Genomic DNA, 20,957 nt, shown 5'->3' with positions numbered 1-20,957 from the left:
TTTGCGAGTGCCAGCTGAAGACTGTTTGCTGCTAGTTGGCTTTGACACTATAAAAAGCCATATTAATGACAGGCTAAATTTAGTCCGGGCAGCACGGTTGCCCCATAATAAGAGGGTCGCAGGTTCGGTTCCCAGCCTGGGTCCTTTCTGTGCGGAGTTTACATGTTCTCCTCGTGTCTGCGTGGGTTTCCTCCCGGAGAAAATTTAGTCCTCACACTAAATTAAATTCATTTGCATGATTCAGCTACAATGTTATGATCACCAGCAGGTGAAGTGAGCAACATGGTGGATAATGTGAAGCATCAAATAAACATTTTTGTCCTCAAAGTTGAAGTGTTGGAGGCAGGAAACACTGCAAAAATGTTTCAGGAATGGCTTGAAGGAACACAACAAGCGGCTCAATGTGTTGACTTGGCCTCGGTGTGCTGAACAAAGTGGCAAAGCTGCACCTCACAGCTTCCAGGTCTGTTTACAGGTCAGGACCTACACAACATTAGACTGTGAGTTATTAAGTTATGGCTGATTGCTGTGTATTCCTTCATCCGTGGTTGTCCTAAACACCTACACTCGGAAACACAAACATGCACACACACACACACACACATACACACTTAGTATTCATCTGTATTCATCTGATTTCTATACCATACTCTCTTGTTATTAATTGAGGAAAGGCAGCAGTGATATAATATGTATAATCCATTTTCATCACACAGCACTAGAGCCCTGTCACTCATTTTGTTTGCATGCAAAGGTAGTGCCCTCACAGAAAAAAAAACAAAACAAAACAAAACACAACAATGACAGAAAAATAGACCGTAATGTATTAATAGCTGAAAAGCCAACAGTCTGGCAGAATGTAGGCAGCTCCTCTACAATTTTCATCAGCATCCATTTCCTCTTGTTTTTTCCTCTAATCCTTCTCTTTTGGCAGCTTTTCAAACAGAACAAATCAACCAAGAGTGAAAATTATTTGTGTATTCCCAAAATAGTCGACTCTCTTTTGTTAAGGAATACTGAAGGACATTTTTGCTGATGACACCACAGTGAGCACCTGACCTCTGGGAGGCACTTAGATTGTTTGAAGAGCTTAATTTGCCCAGCTATCCATAAATTCCTCTTTTAATGGAGGTTTTTGCAGCGCGGATTCCCTGCTCATAACATACGTAGGACAGTTGAATGGCATTCAGCTAAATGTGGATTTACTGCTGATTGGACACACTGGAGTGTTTGAAACAGATGACAGCATCAGACTTGTGATAGACAAACATAAAGTGCTCTAGTTTTGGAAAGTCAGATTCCTAAAGTTCTGCCATTTCTTCACTTCAGCAACAACAGAATTTCTGAATAAATGTCTTAGTATTTTGTATCAGTAAGCCTGACAGTACTGTGTACCATACACGGCAGTATATTTTTTTTAATCTTTAATCTGTCTTATGCTCGCATGACTCGATGAATCAAATGAGCATCAGTAATAAACACAGTCATGTGGACATACACACCTAGGATGGTGGCAATCATCCCAGACACAATTGCCCAAGGTTCTGTTGACTCCTTGCTGGCATCGGGTCAGCAAGCCCTCAGACTGAACCCACACATACACGTACACATAAACATAAACACAAACACATAGATGCAATTAAAAACATAGGTGAGAATGCTGGAATGATGGAAAGCAGGAGAGCAGTGGAACAAATATTATTTCCTTAATTAAGATCTCAGGATAAAAAAGTTTACATTTACATAAAGTGCATAGCCAAAGTATTAGAAAGAAATTTCCTGCTCATGCCTTTGTTGCCTAGAGTCTGAAAGAGACGTAGCATGGTGCTCATGAAAGCTTTTTACTAGTGAAATGTCCACTGTTGACAAATCTACCACACTGGAATACTAGGCCATCTGTAGAACGGGGCAAAAGTCGTTATTACACTGTAGTCATTAATCAGGCTGAACCTCCCTCCGCTGACAGTAAGGGATTCTTTATAGCTGTGAATTGCCGTCTGTGCTGAAGCCCTTCCTCCTTTTGTTCATAACAACTTTATTGTGCTTTGTTGTTCAAAGCATTTGTATATGTATATCCTAATGACAGTAATTTAATGCTCCTAATCCTCCCATGAAAAGTATGATACAGACGGTGTTTGTTTCTTAAGGAAATGGAGATATTATACATTTGTCCATTCCTACAGAATGTGTGTGTGTACAAATGGCATACAACACAACAGGCTATGTGCCGCTGCTGAGAGGGGAAGATATTAGTCTCAGATGGCAACACTGACAGAACAGATGATCCATACTGGCCACTAGGATGCGTGACCAACTGTTTGTATGTAATTGGAGATGTGTAGTTTGTGGGTATTGTCATTTATATTGTATTCATGTGTGATTTGTGTCTGGTGTCTTGTGCGTGGAAGCACGCATGTATTTGTCTGCATGACAGAAAAGTTGAAAGGCGTTGAGTCAGTGTTGTCAGTTAATGTCAGTGCCGCTGACAGAGGGTCAGCAGTGAGAAGGAAGCGGTAGCAACCGAGCCTGTCTGCAAATTTGGTTTGGCATTAGATCCAGATTAAATCTTAATTTTTCCCGGTTCATGTCATATTTATTGTTACTGGCAAAGAATAAATTGTTATGACATGATATTTATCTTGCTTACAGAGCTTCCTGTTGCAGCAATGATATTGTGTCAATGCATATTTTCCCCTTTTCATCAAAGACAAAACTGTGCTGGCAGTTTGATGTCATCAACATGATAATATCAATAATATTCAAATGACACAAATCATAACAATGCCTGATATCCAAATTCCTTACTCAATATCCCTCATATCCAATTAATATCTGAGAATTAGGACAAAGCGCTTTTGACTTCATGATAACAACATATTAGTTGAGGGATGATATCAATATACACAAGTATTAAGTATGCAAGTAAAATTCAGAATGTTCTCAGACTGCCAGGAAATAAAATCAGTATAGAAAACAATATGGTAATCGCTTTTATTTTGACAGAGGAGATGGGTCAAGCCAAGAGATCACATTTAGATGGTGTGAAATAAAACTATCATCCGCATTGTTTTATAGAGTTAAGCATAAAATTTTGAGGGAGTTAAGAACTTGGTTCACAGGATTTAGAAATGTTTATGAGTCAAATGGCTTCAAAGAGCAGTCATGGAAGAATAATTTTGTGAAACCACCAAAAATTCTTTGTCTGAAATTTAATAAAAAATATTGCCTTGGTGTTGCATAAGGTAGCATAAGGTAGCATCAAAAAGTTTCTGCTTTAAAACTCAGAGGTGAATTTGGTGCAAATGTTTATCACTGTGACATGATGACAAAATTGTGCAACAGTAGCTTGATCCTCTTATGTGCGGACCCTACATATATATATATATATATATACATATATACATACTGAGTGAATCAACATGTTTTTAACTTTCAGCTCAATCACACAGAGAAGTGTAATCAAACCTGTAAATACATGTAATCATCTGTGTCCACATCCACTGCTGATTGCACCCAGGTGACGGCAAACGTGCGTGTATTGGCAAAGTTTCTCCTTTTCGACACAGACAAACGCGCACACTTGTGCAAGAAGAGAGTCACATACCACTCAACGCAACCTTCAACATACAAGTACTCACAAACACACACACACACACACACATACGGTATACAACAGTGCTAGAAGCAGCTGACAGGCACCAGTTATCATCCAAGGCAGGGTGCACAAGATAAGGGAGCCGCAAGGCATCATACGCACCAATAGACAGGGAGAGAGAGATATAGAGAGGGAGAGAGACAGAATGAGAGAGACCAGCTGAGGGAGGAATGAATCAGAGATGAAAGAAGGAGGGAAAAAAAAAATAAAAAAAAATTCAACACCCCTGTCAGAGATAATAAAATTCTCAGATGAAAAGCTACAGTGGATAGAGGGAGAATTAGACATGCATGGGGTTAGAGAGAGAGAGATAAATGGGGGAGCAAGGTGAAGGGAGAAATGACATGTCAGTGGATAGCGAGGGAGAGGGGCCAAGAGGAGGAGGAGGAGGGGGGAGATGGCAAGAGGAGAGAAAGAAATCAGGTAACTCTGAAAAGAAAGATGAAGAGGCTGACACAAGTAAAATAAGAGATCTGGGAATGGAGGACATTAGTTTCTGAGAGGAACTGTTTCTGTGTTTGCGTGTGTGTGTGTGTGTGTGTGTGTGTGTGTGTGTGTGTGATGGGGAGAGTGTTAAAAAGTAAGATAGAGAGAGAAAGGCAGCTATACAATAAAGTGATAATAAAAATAACCTCCAGGGTCTGACTTCTGGATGAAATATGAATTTACAGATAAAGTATACACATACACACACTTTCGCATCTCATATGCATCCTGTGCTAATAATGCCAGCTCCTGCTTTGTCTCCGTGAATGTCACGCGGTCTGTTCTATCCCCTTTGTCAGCAACTTTTGATCTAATCCCACTAAATCAAGAAAAATAAAAGTCGGTATTGAACGTGACATGGAGGAAGTCAAGGGGAGTGAAGTGAAAACACACACACACACACGCCAATGGACACATCTGAGCAACAAAGTTGCACGCTTTTGAAAATGCATATGGTTAGAATTGGGTGTGTGAAAATATTCTTTGGCAGATGTAGATATTATTATGCTCTCACACATGGAGCAGATTAGATAAATCTACTTTGTAACCTGTAATCGGCACTCATGAAGGAAGGAAAACAGAAGCAGAGCGCAGGTCAAGTGATACAGCAAGCAGATGCTTTTTGCTCAAGTGCGCTGAAAAACCCACACCCATATGCATGAACGTGCAGAAACAAACATCTTCTCTTGCTCATATCATCTGAGGTCAAGTGGATGCAAGCACCGTTCTACATCGTAGACGGCACACAGACACACACATTCAGGTGGACTGATTAGTATTACCCTGCTGACAGGGCAGAGCGCTTACTGAGAACCACTTTTTAATCGATGTGTGCTATAGACCATCAACCTTCTGAAGCTGCCCTCAGCTTTCTGAACTGGGCTTTTGTTCACACTTCACATCATATTCTCCAACCCACCTTCGTGCTGCAGTAAAGATCTTCCTTTGGCCTTCCAGTCAAAAGACAGACAATAAAGCCCGCTCTCATCTATGCCTTGCAAAAAAAGTTTTCTACCTTGTGTCTTCGGAAACTCATCATTTGGACTTGACAAGTGTTAATTAGCGAGTTATTTGTTCACACCTCGAGCTGATATAACTCTGGGGCAGCGAGACCAAAGTATCGAGTGTTATATATAAATGGGTGGAGAGACCCTGCGGCAAAGAAAATCTTTGACTCGACCATGTGAAACAACAGCATTGTGGGAATTGGTATGGTAGTTCAACACTTTGGTCCAACCAAACAGTCTTATCTAAACAGCTTTGTACAGCCCTGTATAGTTATAAGCATGGCTATAGACTCAAACTGAAATATTTCCCTTCCCATAAACAAATCATGTCATTATTTTGTTGGAAGAGCTTGTGGGAAAGCCAATATGTCCATATATATTATTTTCAAGGATGAAATGACAGATGTGCAATGGAGAAACTATCTTGCAGTGACATATTTAAGGATCCTTATAAAAGAGATGCATACTGGAGAGCGGCATAAGTTTCTAGTCCCAGTATTCAGGGTTTTAAATCAACAAAGACTGAAAGATATCTGAAGAAAAAAAATTAAATTAATAAAAATAAAAATAAATAAATAAAAATGATGGTTCGTAGAGATGATGTAGATGTAAAACTTCCTAATTCATCTTCACATATCTCTCCATCAGACAAAGCAAACAGTAAGACTATGCTCAAGGTGCAGTGAAGGTGATGTCGGTGAAACAGCTGTTAGGCAGAAACTCTGCACTGACAGTGTGGACGTCCACAGTATAAAAAACCAAACAAAACAAAATAAACAAAAAAAAAAAAAAAACCCCAATGTATTTTGTAACTGTCAGTTATTATGTAGAATTTTCTCCATGAACACAAGATAGAGTAGGGTAGTAGGGATGTGAGCAGCATGGGCATTAAAGAATAAGGCTAAAATGAGACAAGGTGCGGAAAAAGAAACTGTAAGAGAAAGACAGCAATCTATTCAGATTTAGTGAAATCAACACCTTTCTTTGCTCAAACTAATTTCAAGCCTGAGTGCACTAAAATGGCCCAATTTTCTCGCATAGAAGGCCCAGAAATATCATGTGCATTGACATCACTTTCAGGCCGGCTTTGACAGCCTGTCGCTGTTTAAACCATTACGACGGGACACTGATGACATTGCTGCGCCAAATGTTTTGGGCTCTCGTGTTTTAACTCGTAACAACTTTGAGGATGCCTTGCGAGGTAGATTATACAGACACTAAACCCAATTATACTTGACTTGGCTCACATCAGCTCTGCTCTCTTTTCAATGAAAGCAGCGATAACAAGGATTGTGATATAACTAACAAGCAACGTCAAACTTACAGAAGGAAAAATGTGCATAATAACAGATCTGTGACCCCATTTTTAGAACTACTTGGCAAGGACGTGATAAATTGGTGTCTCTAGTTTGAATGCCATTTAATTTACTGAAGTTTTACAGATAATGTTAAATCACGTATTGGGCAGATAACGAATAAACTTGACACTGACCTAATACACCCGTAAAGCTGCTGTGCTCATACTGAATAACTGATAAAAGTCTAAATACAATAATTTGTGGGAAAAGTCAGGAAATCAAACCAGAATGTGAGAACACTGTGCATGTGATCTTCTAACAACTGTTGATTTGTTCTGTGCATTGAGGGAGTGACTATTGATGCTCACTAATTTATTAGTAGCATTTATGCACTATTGCATAGACTTATTTAGAGCCACAATGCGTTTCATAGTCACACACACAAATTGCATGACCATTCTGAACATTGGTCGAAGGCAGCAGGTCCTGCAATGGACCGAGCCAGGAATCTGGATGTCACAAAAAACATCATCAAATTAAGACATAATATGTTCAAATTTCTGTAGTCTGAAAATAAATCTAAATTGGTTCTAGCCAACAACAATGGCCTAGTTTACTGATGGAAAGAGGGCCATTATGAACCTGACAGACGGAGATTAGATTATGATGGTGCCTACATTTTCTGTTGTGTGAAGCCATGTGTGACCATAAGAGACTATTCCCTTTTCTGTCCTTTTCTTTCTTTCACGTTTTTGTGCCTTAGGCAACTCCTCTTGAGAAATAAAGCTCGGCATAGGAAAGGAGGCTGATGAATGGCTGATAGTGTTGGTTTTGATGGAGCTTGGCTCAAAGTGTCCCGAGGCCTTAGAGCCTATTCAGAACTTGAATTCTCCTCCCTAGCTTTCAATCCCCAGTAAAAGCACATTTCCGAGGCCCTGGATCTGGGATGAAAAAAGACACACACTCCAATGAAACATACACCTAATCCCTGACACATCCCTTTTCCGTACCTATGTTTCTAACATTTACTTTTTTTCTCTCTTGTCTCAGACAGAGCCAAGTGTTTGAGCCCTGCAGCTGGTAGAGACTGCCCCCCCTCCCCCTTTACACATAATGAAACAACTGGAGCTGAATAAAAACCAGGGTGCAAACTCTCCACACTTCTTTCTTTGTCAAGCAAAGCGCAATTTTGGCCCATTAAAGTGATTTAATAGGCTAAAATGACACAGACTCTAAGGAGAGAAAATCTTCGAAACATAGATGGCATTTTATTTAGGGTTATCAGACCGTTTATTCCTTTAATCAATCATATTCAGGGACCACTGGTGAGGGAAACATTTTATTATGTTTGAGCCCATCAGGGATTACATAACTATTAATAACAGACTGAGGTCTTTAGGATTGCTTTTGTTGAAGTTGCTGGAACTGCTTTCCCCTTTGACAGGGAGAAGAGCTAAATTTAACTCTGGCGGCTATTATTTCAGGGGTTACTTCCAGAGATCATTTAGTGATGCAATTAAACCTGAGAGGAGTATGAATGAATTTACATCTTTTTAACTCTTGGCTGAAATCTAGACAACATAAATCTATTGCTTTTTGGATAGCAATACAAACTGCAGAAGGGGGAGTAAAAGAAGTTAGTATAAATGGGGACTATGTTACAGAATGCTGTAGTGCATACTGACTGTTAAACAGAACACAGAACAAAACATATCTAATATTATTAGTCATATCTCAGATGTGTCAGATGTATCAGATGTGAAAAATGTCTATAAAGAGAGACAGCGATTAAAGTCAGAAGATTTTGTATTGATGTTGATTTGGGTGATACTGACAAAAGCAAAAATTGCAATATTATTTCTAAATATGGCCAAAGTCTTCTTCCTGTCACAAAACTTTCCTAATGACCTATTTCCTAACTCACTTTTAAAAAATAAAAGTACTGACTTCTACACAGCGGTCACTAACATGCATCTACACAGAATATATATATGAAACCAGCTAGTGAAGCATAAACAGCATCTTGTTCTGTTTGTGTTTCCAAATTCCAGTTGTGTCATATGCACCAATTAGGCATCATATCATGTGGAGATGTGACAAAAGTCACCCATATGGGCCACAACTCTTTTTATGACCCCAAGGTCTTGGAGACAAAGGATAAAGGTAGTCATTATGTGTGTCTGTCTGTCTCAGGGGTTAGAAGTAAGGGCGAGGGCGATGAAAAGTTGCTAACAAGCACATTGATTTTAGCTTAGAGGGAAACAAACTGTAGGGAGAAAGAAACAGACACAAAGAGTGAGCGAACTAGACACGCACACAGGGAGAAAAACACAGGTGAGGAGGTACAAGGCAAGAGAGGAGGAGGGAAGGGAAGGTAAAAGGAGAGGAGGCCGCTTGAGTTTTTTTCTGCTCAGTCACTTTGAGCAGAGAAAATGATGCCGACTGAGCATACTACTCATTTGCACGCTCTACTTTTGAACAAAGTGACATGCTGACACTCCTCAACCAACGCCAGCATACACACACAAACATCGCACACAAGTGATTAATGTTAATGTGCTACAGTTTTGCCTTAAACAAGGAGCTACCGTTCGCTCCTCTTTAGGATTTTCACACACCTCAGCACGTTCCCCCCTGAATAAAGAGATCGGATACACACTCCCGACATAACTCAAACGTTGGATATTTTTAATAGGAGCTGCTTCTCCCCCACATTTACAGCCAAGTGTATTATAATGTTTCGAGTCAGCTGATTTACAAGTTGTTTCCCTGTAAAACCTGCATAGTGGCTCACTTGCATAACAAAGTCCAAGAGGACAGTATTAAAGTGTTGAAGTTATGAAAAATATAAAACAAAGCAGCAATGTCAGGAAAGTGAGAACAGCCTAATTGCGCAGGAGAAGTGTGAAAAGCATGATTGGGTTTTTAAAGAGGATACGTGTGAATGTGTGTGCGCCCTTATCTGCTTGGGGAAGACATAATAAGGCGGCTTGTAACCAGCCTGTGGGAGAGAAGGTGAGCTGAGGTCAATGACTCCAGTCTCGCTTTACTTTAATGATGGCGGAAGGTGAGGGAGTCAGGTTGATAGAAGAGAGAGGCAAAAGAGTGAGGAAGACACAGATGGGAAAAAAAATGGGACTGCGTTTTTGTGAACGCCACAGAAAACAGAAACACATAACACAAAACAGAGAAAGAAATACTAAACACCTTCAAGGAAACGACTCAAAAAATTTGCATTCACACACTAATGCTTCATAGCATAAAAGTCCAAGAAAGTAATAATAATAATAATAATGTTTTCCTCTACTGGAGACCTCCAGAGTGTTGACACCTGTAGTCTAATAGCTTTGTCTCTGCCCTGGCACTTACAGTTACACAAGTCATTTAACAAGGTCAGAAAACAGTCCGCTGGTGGTGAAAAACAGATGAAAGCAAGAGATAAAAGTGGGACCAAAAGCAACTGCAGACAGTATTAGAGAACAGGAAAGAGAAGGATGAAAGAGAAGGTGAGAAGAGGTTGAAACTTCTCCAAGGAGCACTGAAATGCAGCAATGGTCAAACCAGAGGAGCCACAAGGCAGAGAGCAAAATTTAGAGAAAAGCAAGTGTGCAAGTGAGAGAATCTGAAGACCAATCCAATTTCATAGGGCATTACATAACCTCAGTTGATAGCTCTTTTTGGATTATCTCCTGGGTTATGCAAGTCTTCTCTGGGCCAAAGCATCAGACTTATAGCAAATGAGCTTATGATGCAAACTAGAATTTGTTTTTTTTAACAGCTGCCTCTCTGTAGTAGGGATCACAAGCACTTATGGATCCTTTCTTTACCGCCCGCTCATATGTGACATACAGACGGTCCAATTGGTAGAGTAAGCAACCATATTTGTACAAAAGCTCCGCTGAGTGACCAAAGGTACCACTTACCATTGCCCTGCCTATCTAGACACTTGAGGCTCCGCAGGGCTTTGATACTCCTGCCAGTTCAAACAAAATGAAAGTCAAACTTGTCTGACCTATCTATACAGCATTTTGGTGAGTGCTGCGATGTGAGCATGTATGATTTAGAAACGGTTGAAGGAAAAAGAAGCAGACAGATAAACCGAAGTGAAGGTAGACTACAGTGCCAACAGTAATCCTGAAGTCACTGCACTAGATGAAAGACAAGCCAGTTCGCACATTTACCATTATGGTGAGGCAGAGTTTAAACCAACCAGGGGACTGATGCTATTTGAGATTTGCAGCTTATGTAAATGGCTGTCTTCAGAAGCAGAGGAAGAAGCAAATGGTAGGACTTTTGCAGCAGTTGCCGAATCACTTAAATATACAGAGTATGTAACCACCCCTATAAAGATAAAGATGAAAGCACATGAAAGTCCTTTAATGGTATCGAAAAAAAAAAGTTAAAGGGCAAAAGATTTGTGAACAGATGGCCTTTATAGCAGTGGTTAACTGTCATTAACAGTGGTATTTAAATTAGTCACCATCACAGTGAGTTGAACTATTATCTTGTTTCTTTGTGGCCCAGAAATTCCTGACTCAGCGGCTTGAGAGAAACTTGTAAAAAAAACAAAAATGAGGCAAAAACAACAGCATTAAGCTACCAAAGATGCATTATCAATTCAGATGCAGGATGAATTCATCGTAACAGTATTAAACCAGAGCAGCAGAGCAACACCATATACATAACATTAACATTAAATCATTACTAACAACAGCTGCCAGTGGCATTGAAAGACGCTTCGAGGAATCGGCAGAATGACGAAGGACCACTGTGCATGGGTTAAGATCGCTGTTAGCATTTAGAGTTAAAGTTACATTTTGCTGCAATGTAATACTAAAGCAGCTCTCAGCAGAGTTAACTTAAAGTACTATTTTGTGGAGCTGGCCAAAGAGGAACTTGAGTAGCCCAAGTACCCATCAAATGCTCCAGTGATGTGAGATGGGGAAACGTGAAGCATGGAACTTGGAGGGGATGTGTGGGCCGACTATGTATAAGTTGATTAGAAATGGGTTGGTTAAAACAAATCTTGGAAGAGTCCCATAAGGTATTGTCTTTGATTTATGATGCAGCTGTACCATTGTAGCCTGCTAATTTCAGTCCTCAGAGAGTTTGAGGAAAGTCAATGGCAAAAATAAAACAAGAAGCTTATGAATTAGGTCTGAAAATATGATTAAGAAAAATACTTACAGTTGCAAAATATACACATCATACATACAAAACGCAGTACTATTCTGCTCTTAAAATATGCATTCCTAAGTAAAACAAACAAACAAAAAAAACTGTGAAAACCGAGTACACATACTTCTCCTTCTAGATCTTAGTGCTGCATTCGACACCATAGATCATAATATTTTACTACAGAGACTGGAACATGAATTTGGAATTAAAGGAACTGCACTAAAGTGGTTCAAATCCTACTTATCAGATAGACATCAGTTTGTTCATGTAAACAACAGCTCCTCCTCATGTACTGCAGTCAGTCATGGAGTCCCGCAGGGTTCGGTACTTGGACCAATCCTCTTTACGCTTTACGCTTACTGCTTCCTCTAGGCAACATTATCAGGAAACACAGCATCAACTTCCACTGCTACACAGACGATACTCAGCTGTACCTATCAATGAAGCCAAATGAAGTCACTCAGATAGTCAGACTGCAGGCATGTCTTGAAGACATAAAAGTCTGGATGACTGGAAATATTTTACTTCTCAACTCTGACAAAACAGAAGTTATTATACTCGGTCCTAAGCACCTCAGAAAAATACTATCTAATCATCTCATCAGTCTGGACGGCATTACTTTGGCTTCCAGCTCCACTGTAAGAAACCTTGGAGTAATTTTTGACCAGGACATGTCCTTCAGAATCAGAAACATCCTTTCTCAGGATGATGCAGAAAAACTAGTCCATGCATTTGTAACTTCTAGGCTGGACTACTGTAACTCATTACTATCTGGATGTCCAAACAAATCTCTAAAAGGCCTTCAGTTGATTCAGAACACTGCTGCACGAATATACGAATATAATAATTAAATAAATTTATAAAGAGTTTGTTCTAGACCTGCTCTATATGTAAAGTGCCTTGATGTAACTTTGTTATGATTTGGCGCTATACAAATAAATCTGATTTGATTTGATTTGATTTGATTGTGTTTGGCCAATGTCTAAAATTAAGAACATAGTTGAAAACTGTCATGGACGACGCAGTAAAAAAATGTTATTACATTGTGTGTGTGTATTCAGCCTAGTTGGTTCCAACTAATCAGATTCTAGTTATTGTATCTGTTTGCTTCATCCCCACCTTCTGTGCTGCACATTAACCAAAAGCTCTCAGTAGCCATTTCTAGGTAGTAGCTGCTAAATTCCTGATTCCACAACAGGTTTGAACTGTATTCCCTCAAAAAATGACTGAGACATGTGAATACAAACTCCAAACACATATAATTAATTCAAACTAAAAGCACTCTAGCAGAAAACCTTTATTTCTCTCCACAATTTTATTGCTAAAATAATCCTATTTTTTATATACTACTTTCTATAAATTATCGTCAGTTTAATTCAGTTACCAACTGCTGCTATCACCTGCTCTCTCTTCCTCAGTGTACCCTCGGTTTATTTATTTCTCTGCCTACTTCAGTGGTTTGGATACTAGCCGGGTCCTGTTTTCAGGGATCTAACGACAAATGCACTTAGTTGACACGCTACACATGCCTGTAAAAAAGAAACTGTTCGCAAAAAAATCATGTTGAAAGTGCAATGGCTAATTGGAAAACTCAGTCATGTGGCATTTGACTCATCAATGGTGGGAATATGATCAGTCAGTCAGTCGAAGGCTGCTGCAGTATGGCCAAAAAAGATGATTTCTGTCGTGCTCAGAACACCCCTGCAAATGTGAGAGGAAGTTTTGAATGGATCCGAATCCCTGCTGTCAGCCTTTTGTTTGACCAGTTGCACTATCCAAATTTTAGCCCATGCCAAGGACAAAGGAGACTTGAAGCTTTTACATCCCTTACTTCTGCTTTCTGAACTGATGGTGCTGAATGACGGTTACTTCTGTTTCCCCACCTCCAAACCCAGCGAGCCCAGAGTTTGAGCTCCATGACAACTGAGACGGTACCTGCAAGTGGGATGAGACTGCAAAAACGACACATAAAGTCTAAAGGATGAGATGTAAGCATATGAAGGGACAGAACAAATTGACAGTGCAAGGAAACCGCTGCGACTTTCCTGATCGGAGATAATATTCTTTGTTTGGGTTTTCAAGTAATGGTAACATTGGTAATACTGTTAGATATTATCCATAAACATAGTAATAGGAATATAAATATAATGGACAATTTTTTTTTTTACATTTATTAAGGAATGTGTTCAGAAATAATCTAATGAAAGCTGCTGACATTAACACTTAAACAGTTTTCACATCACCCTTTTCCACTGTCCAATAATGCTGCATGTCAAACATATACTGGGGAGGCATATCAAACTATGCAAACCACTTGAGCTCTGTGTATGGTATGTCACGAAACGCTGTGGAGCAGCAGGTGAAGGACAGTTGTTCTTCCAGATGACATGACCGTATAATGACTTGTTCTTTCTACAAAGTTTGTCACACTGCAAAAGGCTGTAACTTTTCATCCTGAACCAAATACTTTCATCTTTAAGTTAAACTGAACCTTTTAAATCTTTAACATCTCTTTAGATTAGAGACTGGACCTTCCACCCCACAACGACGGCTCCTCCTCAGTGATCGAGACCCTCCAATCTGTGAATCAGAGGAGACTGAGTCCTGTCTTTTCTCTTTTTCAAATTAATGCATCTCAGGTGCCTTCCCAATGTAATTGGCACTGAATTCAGCTTGTCAGATTGCTCAGTTAGCCCACTTTGTGAGCACTGCAAAGTCAGCAGAGAGGGAGAGAAGCACAAAGCTGCACTGAATTGATTCATGTTTGTGTGCTGTTGTGTGTGGGCAAGAAAGTGGTGAAATTTTAATTTCTGCTCTGTACATAAATGAGTCCAAAATTCAAAACAAAGAAAGGGCATTCATCAGCGAGCCTTCAAAGAAATCCATCACTGAGAACCGTTATTTACATATTTGAATAACAAGACTCCTGGCCAAAGAACACATATGCAAACTCAGCACTTTGCTGTACTCTCGTCTTCCCCTTTTTTCCTCAATGGGTTCCTTATATTCTCATGCTTCTCAGCAGATAAGATCAGCAGATATCTCGGTAAGTGTATATTCTCTGGTCGCAACTTGTCATAGAAAAGTTGTGACCAGAAGTTCATCATTGCCAGCGTTGTTACATCCCACTGGCCACAAAACATTTATAGAGCACAGAAAACTGACATCTAGAGCATTGCTCATCACCATCTTTAGAAATCAGTCACTTAACAGTTGTATAACTGTGTTGCTCACTGTCAACAAGATCACTTGTTTTAGCCTCTATACAGTGGCTTAGTTTTATTCTCAGCTATTGTCGGTGAGCCAAAGTACTGTATCGAGTCTCTCTTTTCATTTATCCCGGGTGAATGATGTCCAGCAAACTGACCACAATACTGACTAGAAACTACAAACCTGGATATATGTCCTGTACAGTAACATAAGTCTAGCCTTAATCAGCCCCTCAGTGGCCAATTTCCTTCCTTTCTCATCCTATCACAACTCTCAGCTAAGGCTATGAGACCAATGCATCTTAGACAATGTGCACACACATGGACACACACCGTGGATTTCAAGAACTGGGGAGGTCAATGGGCCCCAGAACATTTTGCTCACTTTTGTTCGAACTTCTTTGTTGCCCAAAGCAAAACAAAGCAGTTTCCAAATCTGTTTGGACTCAACTTCCAGCAGTGTCTTTTGAGCAGTTGTTGTCTGAATGTCTGATTTTGCCTCGGTTGGCCTACCCATCCAGATTGTCAATTAATTTTCCTGTATTTTGTGTGCCTGACAGCATCTTTGTCTGTCTGGTTTTGTCCATCCGTCCACCAAGTTCAACAAGTCCAACGTCTCGTCTTTGCCTACTTTATTGGCAATAAGTGAAAGAAACTATTGTAAACAAATTAAATCATGTTGAAAGAAATCTGAAACTTCATAATTTAAGTGTCATTTAAAATAAAAAGTATTTGCCCCCTTACAGATTTTACTTTTTTGCACCCTTGTCACTCTTCTGCAGTCAAGCATTTGCAATAACTGGCAATGAGTCTTTCACGTCGCTGTGGAGGAATTTGGGCCCACTCTTCTTTGCAGAATTGTTTTAAATCAGCCACATTGGTGGGTTTCCAAGCATGAACCGCCTTTTTAAGGTCATGCCAGAGTATCTCAATTGGGTCAGGGCTGGACTTTGACGAGGCCACTCCAAAACCCTCATTTTGTTTTTGTAAGCCATTCAGAAGTGGACTTCCTGGTGTGCTTTGGATCATTGTCCTGCTGCAGAAGTGCGCTTCAGCTTGAGGTCACGAACTGATGGCCAGACATTCCCCTTCAGGATTTGTTGGAAGAAAGCAGAGTTCATGGTTCCTTCAATCACAGCAAGTCGTCCAGGTCCTGAAGCAGCCCCAAACCATGACACTATCACCACCATGTTTCACTGATAGCATGATGTTCTTTTTAATCAAATGCTGTGTTCATTTTACGCCAGATGTAACAGGATGAATCCATTTGTGGATAATGGCTGTCACCGTGGTTCCCTGGAGTCCCTAAGATTTAGAAATGGCTTTGTAACCTTTTCCAGACTGAGACATGTCAATTACTTTTCTTCTTGTCTGCGCCTGAATTTCTTTGCATCGCAGCATGATGTCTTGGGTTCAATATGGCCTACTTCACCTTGTCAGACAGGTTCTATTTAAGTGATCTCTTGATTTGAAAGGTCTGGCAGCAATCATGCCTGGGTGTGGCTATGAAATTGAACTCAGCTTTCCACAATAATATGATTAATCACAGTTACCACATCATTTAACAAGGGGGGCAGTTACTTTTTCCACACAGGATCATGTAGATTTGGATAGTATTTTTCTCTTAACAAAAAATCATCACAGAAAAAATATGCATTTTATGTTTACTTGGGTTATCTTAGTTTAATATTTAAATTTGTTTGATGATCTGAAAGAGTTGAGTGTGACACACATGCAAAAAAGTACGAAATCGGGAAGGGGGCAAATACTTTTTCACAGCACTGTATTTCTACATGTGACAAGCTTTCAAATATTATGAAAGATGTACCTAAAACAATTCAGTGAGACAGGCATATCTGCCAGTGAGCATCTTTACGTCCGTCACAATGGCAGACAGTACTTTTCACTTCAAATCACAATGAATCACCATCAGCAGCAATACATATCAATGGAAAACATCAAACAATCTTGACATTTTTTGGTGTTATTTTGCACTTGATTCTGTGTGTGAAATTTGTTGACTGTAAGACGTTCAACAGGGCGGCGGGCAATCAATACAGCTTCCCCTTTTCTTGTACGTTTACTGACCAACAGTGATGTTTACATCTGCACTACGTGTTGCCAAGCGTACAAGCCAATGTGAAAGTCCATTGGTGAAACTGAGACACAAAAATAAAAATGCTTTTACCCCCTCAGCAATAAAACAGATCGTACATAGCATGCTGTGATTAAGTGAGGCCCAAAATATACAAAGGCATAGCTGAGAAGCTTCAATAAAGAGAGGAACAGATTTTCAGCAGTCAAAATTTAACAAAACTCGAAGATGATGTGCACACTCCATTATTGTTTAACAGTTAAACTGTGATGAACTGCGCTATCTCATTGGTTCCATCTTAAATCACACAATTTTTTCTTAATGAAAGCAAAGAAAATGAAAAGTGTGAGAGCAAAAAAGTAACACATAAACAGAAAGCTGACTGGACACACTGCATAAAGCTTCCATTTCACTTCCCGGCAGCAAGCCATGTAGAAGCACTGACTTCAGGGACCTAAGTTGATGCGCTATTTCTCATGCCAGTGCTTTATCACAAGACTCAGTAACGATCGAAAGCGCAGTCTAGAGAAAGATTAGACTGATTCCCCAAGTAATCCAAAGGTAAAAGCTATTTTTCCTTCCAAAGCCATTCCATGTGGGCGAGGTAGATGAAATAATTCTTCATGCTGGTATGTTAGATTATGCTGCACAGTTGCAGAAAACATCACAGCCTGGGTTGTGAGAAATACCAATTTCAAAATGTGGGTCCCAGGATACTACAGTGTCACACGTGCTGTAAAAACAATCTTGCCATACATTTCAAATCTGACAGCTGAACTTAGCTTTGTGCCTGTCCCTGCCATCTCTGAACTCATTTTTTAAGTACACAATTCCTGTAGATTTTCCCACTCTCTCTTGCTCTCTGCAGAGGTGTTATATGTCTACAAAATGACTGCCAAAGGCTGAAAATCAGTGCGATATTTCTTTCATGATTTGTGGGAGTTGTTGCAGGCAATGCTCAAATGTAGAGTATTGTGGGGTCTTTCCAGACATCATAATATTGATTGATAAACCCTACCTGTGTCATTGCAGTGATCAGTGATGGCAGAAAGAGCATGGGCCCATTCAAGGCTGAAAAAAACCGCCGCCCGTCCACAGTTTGGATCAGCTGTTGTCTTAAACTCACACCAATTCGTAATTTTGCTGTTCAACATTTGCCATCCATCTTCACTCTGACAGTCTCTGTGATTTATTCAGTCTCGGCCATGAAGCAGATATTGCATAGGCTGAACAGAACAAGCCTGAGGGATCTTTCCCAACAGGATAGATTTACATCCATCAACTCATCTGCGTATGTGTGCGAGTGGGTGAGTGGGTTGGCTCTACAGCTGTATCCGTCAGCAGAAACATGTAAGCATGCTGACGCAGGGGATAAAAAGACACACCAACGCAGTCACACTGACAGAAAGCTGTGGAGCGCATCAATAAGGGGTCAATAGCGACAAATATATCAACAGGACCTTAGAGCCTTCATGCCTGATCTTTGGCTTAAGTGGGAAAAATCATCACAGCACATGTAATACCAACACTAATGAAAGTAACATTTTTCAAATCAAAAAATTTAGTTGTTAAAAATGCTTTGTTATTAAACGGTTATTACTCATGGCCTTGACCTTGGAAATCAATAAAATTTTTTTGCTCAAAGCAAACATGTTTCTTTATCTGAACAATTCTCATGTTGACATAGTGTAATTGGTTTACAGAAGTCAAATGTCACTCACAGGGTGCTCTACTCGCCATCTCAGATAGAACTTTATTATGGTTTTCAGGACAAATTTGATCAGCAACAGTTCTCATATTTGATGCTACTTTCACATTCTTGGCAGGTTTGATGTTTGTAGTCTTGACAGTGAAACAAGTTGAACTCATAACGTATTCTTCTCCACAGTGAAATAAAAAATAGTTTATTGCAAGGAGTTATCTTAGGTATAGGGAAATTATACCATGTCTGTTATTTTTTATTTTGTGCCATTACTAAAGCCAGTTTTGGTATTTTTAACACATAGGAACTTACCCCTGCAGCTCCTTCACAGACATGGAGATCTTCAGGTTATGTCCCAGAACATGAAGGGCAGTGAGGATGTCAGCCCACTGGACCATCTCTCCTAATGGGCCCCCCTTAAGTACCTTGGGACTGAACACATCTCCAGACTCTTCTGTTAGGAAGCCCACATGGACCAAAATCTGAAGAAAGACAGAGTGGAAATAAATGACCAATATTTCTGTTAATTATAAATTCATCTCACTCATTAAAATAATCGCCGAGCTCTAAGAACATAGTGAACAGCTAAAGCCAATGTAGCAAAAATATCAACAACGATAAACCCACAATTTCAACCAGGATTAGGTTAGTTAGTTAGTTCATCTGCTATGTCACTCATAATCCCTCACTGCACAGGACAGCTTCACATTTACCTGCACAATCGTTTCCTCAAAACTCATACAACAGTCTGTGTTTGTTTCTATGTTTATGGAGTCAGGATTGTAATAAAATCTATATTTATTTTTTTAACTAACAGTAATGAAAATGGCAGAATGTGTATAAGATGTATAAAATAACATTTATCATAATATGAAGCTGTACTGCCTTTGTTAGTTACCACTGTCTGAACTAAGAAGAGTTTAGAACTTCAATACCCAAACTAAGAATAACTCAATTTAATGAGTGTGTTTGCCTGTTACTCTAAATAAGCCTGTAAACATCCAGCGATTTCTCAACATGCATCAGAATGTTTCTATGAAATTTACATTTTTGGAGGTTTTAATCATTCTCATTATGCATAATATGCACATTTGAAAGTACATTTAATTAAATCTGATTTATTTTACATTATTTACAACCACCATGTGTGCATTCTGAGTAAAGTTAAGCTCCTTGAAAGTTAAGCCTCTGCAGTTCAAAGTGTTTTAATGAGTTTGAGGATTAGAATCATTAGGACTTCACTCTTCTAAAAGGAAATTATGGAAACTAAAAAGTAATTCTTTGAAATCCTCAATGAATTATCCTCTCATGCACCAATGCAATTGAACGGACATCTAAAAACCCATCATTGTGGAGTATATTGCACAGCACACCTGATAAGCACAAAATATCTACACAGATCACTGCTGCAACTAATTTCTATGTTTTAACACACATGAAGGAATTACCACAGTTAATATGTATTTCTATTATGCAACCTTGCAATTACAGGCTAGAGTTCTGTCACGCATGTGCACCTTGCAAGTGCATAATTAGTGCAACCCACCGAGAAATGAGCAGCACGTTGCTGTGCACAGTGGATTAGACAGAGCCATGTCCAAATGTTCCTCTGTGGAGTAATCCTGATTAGCTAACGCAGCATGCACACCTCCTGCTGCTTTTGCTGGCAAATGGGGCCCACAACATTCACCATGCAACATACATAATGAGCTTAGGGTCAACTGTGCAGAGTTGGCCAGAAAGTTTTGAGTTTCGATGGCGATTGCTCGCTACACCTCCCTGATGAAAAGCTTTGAAGAGCTTTTTGCAAGAGTGCTCCATTGTACTCTCTTATTACCTCTCTCCTCTCGAGTTAGTTTGCGCTAATTTACTGAAGGGGCTGGTGACACAGACACACCTAACAGACACACTTCCCCAATATATCACATGCTTCAAGAGCATGGAGCTGGAACCTTGTCTGGATGATGGCAATTGAGAGAAAAACATAAAAAAATGTGAGGAGAACTAACTTGAAGAAGCAACAAGAAGTATATTTTTTCATACAGTTGGGAGAGATTGTGTGTTATAGTTGTAAACAAACTGCAAAAATGTTGCTCATTCCATTGTTGTCCCATGGTTAATGTGTACAAAATGTGTGTAAAACACTGGATAATAGTGTGTACGCAGCAGAGTCAAGCTCCAGTGAGAATCCAGCTGGCATGAAAAATCCACTGATTTAATAAGCCAGCTCTATTAACTTCTGCTTCATAAAAAAGATAAGTGAAATTTAATTACAGTTTGTGTGGCAGATGGCAAGAGTGAGAATTCATGGCACTAACACTATTCAC

At 39.6% G+C, this 20,957-nt stretch overlaps 1 protein-coding gene across 1 annotated transcript in view; it reads right to left on the bottom strand.

Annotated features, from left to right (window-relative positions):
• Positions 1 to 20,957, bottom strand: part of LOC115039575 (alpha-1,6-mannosylglycoprotein 6-beta-N-acetylglucosaminyltransferase B-like) — a 102,583-nt gene that overhangs the window by 25,341 nt on the left and 56,285 nt on the right. The window contains exon 8 of the mRNA XM_029497312.1: positions 18,943 to 19,112. Coding sequence (XP_029353172.1) covers positions 18,943 to 19,112 — 170 coding nt within the window. The remainder of the gene's footprint in view (positions 1 to 18,942; positions 19,113 to 20,957) is intronic.

The sequence above is a fragment of the Echeneis naucrates genome, chromosome 1 (assembly GCF_900963305.1).
Source record: "Echeneis naucrates chromosome 1, fEcheNa1.1, whole genome shotgun sequence".
Classification (NCBI taxonomy): domain Eukaryota; kingdom Metazoa; phylum Chordata; class Actinopteri; order Carangiformes; family Echeneidae; genus Echeneis; species Echeneis naucrates.
Note: the sequence above shows the minus strand (reverse complement) of the source record. Positions and strands in the feature narration are given on the sequence as shown.